This window comes from Anopheles merus, chromosome 3R (genome assembly GCF_017562075.2).
Source record: "Anopheles merus strain MAF chromosome 3R, AmerM5.1, whole genome shotgun sequence".
Taxonomy (NCBI): Eukaryota; Metazoa; Arthropoda; class Insecta; order Diptera; family Culicidae; genus Anopheles; species Anopheles merus.
The window spans coordinates 38,467,048-38,476,538 of record NC_054084.1 but is presented as its reverse complement, the minus strand read 5'-3'; the positions used below and the strand labels follow the sequence as shown (position 1 = coordinate 38,476,538).

Here is a 9,491-nt window from a genome sequence, read left to right as displayed (position 1 = left end):
TGCGATTAATGACTGTCCATATAGTTGTGGTAGGCGCTGTATTAAGCGATTACGTGCTGATTAGGTATCTGAGGTTTCTGATTAATTATTGTTATATTTGGTCTTCAACAACTATGAAACCTGAAAAGCATATATTGATGCAAACCTAAGTTAATCATTGGATTAGGATACATATAATCAAAAAATGTTGAGAGTGTGAACTTAAAACATAAACAAAAACTAGAAAACTCATCTTCCTTGTCAAAACTACTTTACTGATGTAAATTGAATGACTATCGCAGTAACATTTTGCAGCCAACACAACAGGGAACAAACGGTAACTGATCCAATTAACTCACGGGCTATGATATCAGCCGTATCGGGCTGAACTAGTCTTCGATTTGGGGATTTCAATTACTGGACGTTAAGGAAATTGCCAACCATCGTTTTCCGCAGTTAAATCTTATCCGACATAAACAAATGGCGCCTTGTCTCATATTCCTCAATACGCTCTGCCGTTGCTGGCGTCGGTTTCATGAAGTGGAATTTCGAACCGGCACGGCTCAGTCCTGTCAGTATGCGAAATTCGCATTTTTACTCGTTGAAAGCTGCAAGTGGAAAATTGGATGTAGAAAAGACGAAAACACTCCACTTGCACTCAGGATTACTTGAATTGCATAATTAGCAAATCGTTTGGCTTATTAAGTTTAATGGAACATGACATTTTAGACAGCGGACTGTTGGGAATATTATCAAAATCGAAACGGAGATCGAAACAGCCATGTCCCTCAGCGTTGCTGAAGAGAGTGAACGGCTAAGAAAATGGCTCTATCCTCTTCTAAAACAGCCGCTTCATGTTCGATCCTTACACAAATAGCTAATAAAGATAACAAATAACACTGTCTGGTTCAATGATGCTTGCGGGAAGAGACTGACAACTTATTGCTGTATGAGGGATATACAATATGATGGTGCTAAAATCGATTAGCAAGAAAAGAAGCAAGCAGGAGATTGTGTTCGGGTTGTTTTGGGGATCACGAGCTAGAGAGTACTAGCATCATGGGTGAGAAAATTAAATAAAATCACTCTACCCCCATTCCATTTCTTCCTTTCCGCAATTCCTTGGCCGCCTGTTTCCGCCCGTAGTAGTAAAACAAAACTATAAAAATCGCAATCATGCCACTGAGACAGACATTCCTTCAAAACATAGGTTGGGTCAGAACAACAGGCTGGCACCCTTCAGCACTCGTCCTTCGTTCAGCCTTGTGCTGGTAGATTTGCTGATTGAAAAATTGATAATCAGTTTCCATTCCCTCCCAGGACCAACCACGTGGACCCCGCGATGAAAGCAAAAAGAGAAAGGTTTAATTGATTTCTCAAACAATTCTTGCCACCACACTTCCGCTTCATCACACAGTTCGGTTGAAAATGTTCCCCGGCAGTCCCAGAAGAATGTGAAAATAACTGAACGATTTGAGCTACTGGGCAAACAGAACCAAAGTGTCGGTTGTTTGTTTGTTTGTAGGTTGTGTTTGATAACAAGAGAAGGGTGTGAAGGGTTTATAAATCATTCCGTCATACTGGGAAAGTATGTAACTAGCTATTGGAAGCAGAATGTCAGACATCGCTGAAATTCGACGAAAGCTTAGAGCGTTTTGATTATATTCATCATTTTTCAATCGATTTAAGCTCTGTGGTCAGTCCCAATAATTGCATATAAAAGGTGTAAGTTTCCCAGTAATTGAATGCGATCGTTCAATTTTTCACTCCAATAAATAACTAGAATCCATAAGACCGTCGGCCTCAGCACCAGTTTTTGATCGAAAAAATTCGATGGGCTTTCACGCAAGACTGACAGTGTAACTATTTCTTTCAGTAGGTAAACTATTACCTACTAAATAGTATGTAACTATTTTTTCAGTATTTAGTGTAGGGAAACCATTTTTTATATTTATTAAAATATTTTTTATCACCCAAAATATTGAAAAACAACCAACACATTTACCGACTTGCTTTTGCATAACGTTTTTACAAAACATCAAACTTGATTTATGGCATTTTTCTGATATTCGATAATTTCCGCTGCTCAATGCATCGCGGATTTTTCCCCATACAAAGCGGAACGATCGAATTTTTTAAGCATAGTTCATTTAGCTCGTGAGTGTCATGGTTTACCAGTTTTCAAAAAGACCAGTAAAATGAACACCTTGGTGGCGAAATGAGTATCAAATGACACCAAAATGACAGCCAGATTGATCGAATTTTTTCGCTCGGAATATTGTGCTGATGCCGTATGTGTATTAATAATAAAACCATGTAACGTTCTTTGTTCTGAATGCGGCGAAATCAATTTCTTAAAAAATAGCACAAAATGTGATAAGTTTTCATCTTGTCACATCAACTCTCTTCTAAGACAAACTTATTATTTACCCAACAATACTACCAACTACGAATGAACAAAACACAAAACACACACACACACACATCTACACATAAATCCACAAAAGATAACTTAAGAAAATGTGGGCGCCTTTCCTATTGAACTTTTTCTGATTAAATTGTTTCTTACCAACTGCCATTTGGCTTTCTGTTAAAGCTGTTGAATGTGCTGCACGTTCTCCACTTATTAGCATTCATCCCAAGGCTCCACAAACTTTTTTCAAAACCTGCCACCAGTCACAATGGTTTGTGAGGGTATAAATTTCCTTTTCCTGATTTAAATTAAGTTCAATTTTGCTTTGCTCATTACGGTCATTCGTTTACTTGCCCGTGCGCCTATTATGGTTAATTTTGCAGGATACTGGCGTCCACTGATGCAAGTATGGGGGCCAAAGGCTGCTCTGACAGTTGTGATACTGGTTTGAAAATTGTTTTTTTCCTTTTATAATACGATTAGCATTTTAAATTTTTCACTCAGTGCAAGTTTTAGTAATAGTGACCAAATATAGCCCAATGTTAAAATTAAGCTTAGGGTGGTTATCAAAAACTTACAGAAACCAATTTAAAATGCTGTTTGAGAAAATATGTACAATGTCATTCCTACACATTGATTATTAGTTGCGCTCCGTTGAGGATTTATTTATTTGCTTTCAAGGGAAACACTTACCAGTTATCCATTTCTGCAAATATTAATATAACAGATGGGCATGTTAGCACCTCTGACGAATAAGTGAATTATGCTGGATTGTAAAGTGAACGATAAAAAACACATTTTATGCATACCATCCTATATTTAAATCACCGAGCGGTTTGCCCACCAACCTCGTAAAACTCTTCAATAATTTCAAAGAATGGTTCGTCCCATACAATGAGCATACGTTTCGTTTCGGTATTGCAAGCAGTACTGTTAGAAAATGTTTTTACCGGACTTGGAATAAATCCATGTGCCTTTTTTATTGCCATGCATCTTCCTTTTACTGGTACGACCTGTCAATCGAAATCATTGATCCTATTTGTACGACCTTCCACAAAATCTAACATCGAAACGGGGACGACCCCAGTCGGTTTATGAGTATCATTCAAAACTTCTGCTCGCTAGTTCAATGATGTTTCACGGTACACAGAAGCTTTCCTCGTTCAATGTCAATGATGTCTTATAAAAAATCCTTATGACTGCTCAAATTAAACATCCTTTTATACCGGCACTCTTCACTGTACCATCTCCTATGTTTCCAGATAAACCAGAAGGCATTAAATTAACATAGAGTGACAGTGCTGGTTAACCGAAGATTGTCGACAATTCAAAGGCCAATGAAATGTAATTGAACAACTGTCGATTGATACTTCAAAAAATTAATCAATTTTTCTGCCTGTAAATTGGATCAGAAAGTGCTCATGGTATTTAATGTAGTGCAATAATGGCTTCTATGTGTTTTGAATTTTTCGGGCGATTTCAAGTAGCACAAGTAATGGTTTTGAACAATTGGTATAAAAATTAATAATCAAAAGAAGGGTTTGCAGAAGGTTGAACACATTAAACACATTAAAGAATAAAAATGGAAACATTTTTCAAAACTAAATTAGGAAATTCTTCCAAGCTACATTCAAAACATGTTTCTATCTTTAATATTTACAGTTCTGTTACATCAAACTACTTCAAAGTCAAGATTGTTTCTTACTCTGTCTGGTTCAGTGACCTTTGAAGCATCAATATGGCACTCATCTGTGTGGCATGAAGAGCAAATCTGTAGAGCTTTGTTGGCTAATGGACCGAAACCGAGCTGATGGTTGCAATCAGGCTAGCAAAGGTTCACGGGAAGTAGGGACCAGCATTAGGAAATATAAAAACCACTACAGCTACCTTAAGCAACTATTGAGGAGCTTTGTTTGTATGCCTGAATTCGTTTTCACATTTTTGTTGTTGTATGTCAGTTGTTTTTCTTTGCGGTCTGGCATCCGTGGCCGAGATATTCTGTTGGGAAAAATAATGTACAATAGTGTGTATTTTTAACATTTTACCTAAGCCCGATCAGAAAATGGTTGCAACAAAAAATGTAGCAAAATGAAATAAAATGCCATTTTCAGGAAGAAATCAATTGAATTTATGAGTTCAATAAAGAAAACGATAAAAATCATTCAAACCAATCAAAAAGTCTTTAAATTTTGCAACAAAATGTATTGATTGTAAATCTAAAAACTAAATCAACATTAAACATTTATACATATTTTCTTTTATTATAATGAAGAATTATAGCAAGAAATAAGGTTTGTTTTTCTTATTATTTTGTTGTGAGTTTCATGACGATTGTTCTCTAAACACTTGTTATCTCATAATTAATTACAGAATTGGAATTTTCTAATCATTGCGCTTAATAGAACTCGATTAACAAGTGCAGCCTTATAGTTGTGTACTACTGTTCTTAACCATAGATTCAGAGGTCAGGAACAGGGACAGGAAAGCTCATATTTGAAAAAAAGAGTAGGTTGATCTATGTCACTTTTCATAACTTCCGTTACAAATAAATCATCAATTTTTTCTTTTGATTGAAAAATGAAATATTTTTTTGATTATGATTGAACTAGTAATAAAATATATTGCTGCATGGCATATTCAATCCAGAAACTGGGCTCTCTCGAACTCTTTACTAATAAACACAACACAATGCAATCCTCGTCTATCTCCTTGATTTTGTCAACGTGTGCATTCTGTGTTAAAACGTTCGACTGCAAATTATATCAGTTATGTTTTTTTTTGTAGTGCTGTAAATCCCCCTATTTCGTTCTCTTTATGGCAATGAATGGACCAGCATCAGACTGTGGTTGTTGTTGTTTTTTGTGGTCACCGAATTGCTCTTCCAGATGATAAATATTGCTGTCATGGGATGGACGATCATCTCACAACGATACGACGATGCAAAATCGAAAACGGAAAAGCTCGCCCTTCCCCAACACGAAATGTATTCGCCACGTGGCAGGAAAAAAGGTGTGTATTGTACCATCGGGTGCATCAACCAAAACATTAGGGGAAATTCAACATGCGCCTGCGCCATCGAAAATGGAGAAACAATAGCCGAAGTGAAAAATAAACACTTACGAGTAAAGCACGAAAAACTTTCCCACCATTCCAGTTCGGAGCTTTTTCAGCTGCCATATCGGACTTTGTTCATTCATACGATTGAACGTTGCGTTGAATCTACCAACACGACGGAATGAAATGAACTTTGTCATTTGGGTTTTGGTCTGGTGGTTGTTACTACCCGTTAGTTTGTCTTTGACCGCAGTCAGGACCGCAGTGGTTTTAGGCTATACTTTATCTAAAGGGATCGACTTTACGATGTTATTTGAATCGTAAACATAACAGAGCATTCATTGTTGTATACTTACGACATTCTCAATGATAGTGATAAGGTGCGACTCTATTCCGTGAGAGTGTGGATGCTTTAAAGCTTCTTTCCTAAAAAAGTGAGATTCAGTTTTGTTATTTCATGAAGTTTGAGTGGTTTTCGAATAGTTTGATAGCTGATACCGGTTAATAATGGTAGTACATACCGGTGTCATTTATTGTTAACAGCTTCCGTTTTTCATCAAATTATTTCACATGGTTTAAACACTGCACTACCACATGCTGAAAGAAGTTAGTAAAATCATTACACCAAGGGAAAGAAAACAGCCTTGGCCACTAAGTGCGTGTGGAAAAGTTTGTTTCGATGTGTGTGTGTGTGTGTGTGTATCAAGCAAAAGCGAAAGAAGTATGCACCCACACTTCATGTTTGAAGGATTTAAAGCTCTAACGTGTACAGTGGAGAAAGCAAAAGCAAAATATGGCTTCAACGTTTCGTAGAAGTGTATCACTTCATGCCTTCAGGGCGGCTGGTGTGTAGATTGAAAAGGAAAGCCTTCTTATACACACATACAAAATAAAGGCGCCGAAACATCATCCTCGCAACTACAGCACAAACCTTTCTCCGAGTCTGCGTTTCGTGGCACAAGTGGAGCACAACACTTCACAACAAGTTCGTCTTTCTGCCGCGAACGAAAAGTGTGTTGGATAACCGCAGCACAAAAAAAATCCACCAATGTCAAGGTGCACTGGCAACGCTCAGTGATGAGTGATTATCTGGAGTAGTAAAAAAGGGTGGAAAAAGTTAGAAAGTGTCAAATCTTCACCTTTTTTATATTTGTATGTAAATCATTGAGTAAGTGTGCTAAGTTTCCACCTACCACGAAGGTTTTCTTGTCCTAGTGTTTTTGGATTAATATGTCTACAAAGTCAGCTGTAACCCATGATAGCGTAAATGTTTATTACAAACCTCCAAACCCGGTGGTGCTTTACCGTGAATTTGTGGTACGGAAACAAATGACCTCTTGAGAAAAGCGCCCAAAGCGCCTCAACCTTTGGATGCGGTTTCAAAATACACAGTCTTCACGACGGCAACATTCTAGCGCGACCAAAAAACGACTAGCAATGATCTGCGCGCTCAAAGCGTAGTTTTTTTTGCGGCGTGGTAAACAAGTAGGCAGAGTACGTGCGGAAAGCAATCCGCCACCAGAAAGCAGATTATCGGGAACCCGCAAAATTCACCAAATAATTTTACCGCAGTGCATCGACGTTAACGTTAGTGTGTTTGTGGTTTGTGTGTTTGTTGAGGTGCCATGGTGGTAAATGTATGTGCAAACAGTAGACGTACCAAGGTGATAAGGAGGTCGGTGTAGTTGTGTTGTGCTCATATTCCTACTGTATTGATGGGAAAGGGAAGAATCGGAAAAAAATATTCAATTATAACTGTATTCCTCGCCAAAATTGGGAAATAAAGCATTTAGTGTCTCAGTGTTTGTGTGGTGATGATGATGCGCATTGTAATTTTTACCCGTTATGAATTAGCTTTCGGTTCTTACTGCATACCATACTGCATTGGATCGATTGTGTATGTATGTGTAGAACAAATAAAAGTTGTTCTTTGCCTTCCAACAGGGTAACGGGACGCACTAGGATAGTGGGCTCTATTATTCTCACACATTCCCCTACGGCTCACGAAAAAGTTTTACTCTGGAGGTGTAAAAAAGGTGCAAAAAGTCTGTGTGTTTGTGCTGCAAAGTGTTTTCAATACTAATGAGCGGTTGCTTTAGAGTGCACATCTTAATTGATGTTGATTTCCTTTCCATTTTTTTCAGATTCCCATTGAACGTGAAGTGTGATTGCACTTGATAAGTTCTCCTGCGTGATATTTCTGAGTATGCGTGATCTCAAGTATTCCACGCTGCTGCCGAAACGGTGTTCCAGAGAGTTAGCAGAAGTGGAAGGTAGTGTTTTTTAATGGATGCAAAATATATGAAAGTTATAAAAAATTACAAATAAAGATAAATGAAAAAAGTGAAAAAAAGTGAAATAGTGAAAAAATATATATTAAAAAAAGCTGTTTGTGTGAGTGTGCTACGCAAGCGAGAGAAAGAAATAGCAGTGGTACGCCACGCAAAGCATGTGCAGTGACTACGAGTTGTGGATTTGACTAGTGATACTGCAACTAATCGGCCTTATCGTGGATCCGCTGCAAATATTTTGGGTTCTGACGAACAGCACTTATTTAGGTAAGGACAGGACGCACTAGTAGAGTGAAAATATCGATTTGCCTATAGTATTAAATGCATGATCTTTTAGATTTGCTATTCACAAATGAGCTCTCTAAAAGTATGAGATTTTTTTTTAAATTTTGGAAATCAAAAGTTGTTTTATGTTTCTGACCAAGAATCATTGGTCATGACCAATCATTTATCCATTCATTTTTTTTACTTTTATCTGCAAATAAAAATGGCACTTGTATCTAGTATTACTGTACCAGTTTTATTATCAAGCACATAGGCCCTTTTCAATTGCAAACAGATTCTATTTGGGTGTTTGATTATCAATAAGCTGAATGTGGAATCTTTTTCTAGTTTGCTCCATGCTTTCGATTTGCTCTAGTTCATATCCAGGAGGAATGCTTTTATATATGTCCATGACAAAAGGACAGAAGTTGGTGAAAGGTACACTGCACTAAATATGATTGAAATTTTACTTATTGTCGCTGAAATTGAAAAATGGCCATATCAAGCACCATTAGTTTGAATTGTGCTTTTATAACAAAATTGTCCGCACTTAAAGTATCTCATGATATTGAAAGATTTTTGTAAGTAAACTCTATTGAATCCAATATTAATATTGTTGTCTATCACTGTCCATCTGAAAAGCAACAATCACCAACTGATCTTTTCCACGACTGTTCATGTACTCCATATAATTACAGAACTATCTCCTATTTCATATTGAAAAACTCTTGGTTTATGTCTTAAATCTAGCCCGTAGTAAAAATACATTTGTGTGCATTTTTTTCCAGCAATCACTAGTTTTAACACGTTTGAATTCGTTTATTGAACTTTCAAAACTATCCTTTAATTTTTATTGCCTTTTATGAACAAAAACTAGAATAGAAATTATGAAGCCCATTGTGTGTTAGTTTTAAAAAAGCCTAATACTTTATCAGTTGTATGATTTAAAAGCATTATACACTCTTCGGTTTCAACCACAACGGTCAGCAGTTTTGCAGTGCTGTAACGAACCATAAAACGATGTTCCGATTGAATGAGAAGATTCTCCGGACAAGCTTAATGGACTTGGAAATGACGGGTAACAATAAAAGCAAGCAGCATATGTGTTCCGGCGGTCCATCTCACTGTTCAGTTATCTTGATAATCTCGATCCATTCCAAGTATCGCTGCCATTTGCCATTCGACGACGGCGCTCTTGCATTTCCATTTTCAGTTAATCGAGTGTTGCATTTTTTTTTCTTGTAACATTCACAACAAGAAGACAACTGTACAGATCCATTTTGATCCAATGTCTATGTCTATGTCTATGTCTATGTCTATGTCTATGTCTATGTCTATGTCTATGTCTATGTATGATGACTTGTCTATGTCCTTTCACTGTTATTGCTCTGTTCCGTCCGAATGACTATTTTTCGAACGAATTTGTAAATCTACCATCCGTCACATGAGTCTTCAATTGTCCCAATGCTTACGGCACACATTCTCACACA

The 9,491-nt window shown here is 37.1% G+C and overlaps 1 protein-coding gene across 1 annotated transcript in view; it reads left to right on the top strand.

Moving 5' to 3' along the window:
* Positions 1-1,038: 1,038 nt before the first annotated feature.
* Positions 1,039-9,491, top strand: part of LOC121595650 (neural-cadherin-like) — a 126,268-nt gene continuing 117,815 nt past the window's right edge. The window contains exons 1-2 of the mRNA XM_041919776.1: positions 1,039-1,042; positions 7,930-8,004. Coding sequence (XP_041775710.1) covers positions 1,039-1,042; positions 7,930-8,004 — 79 coding nt within the window. The remainder of the gene's footprint in view (positions 1,043-7,929; positions 8,005-9,491) is intronic.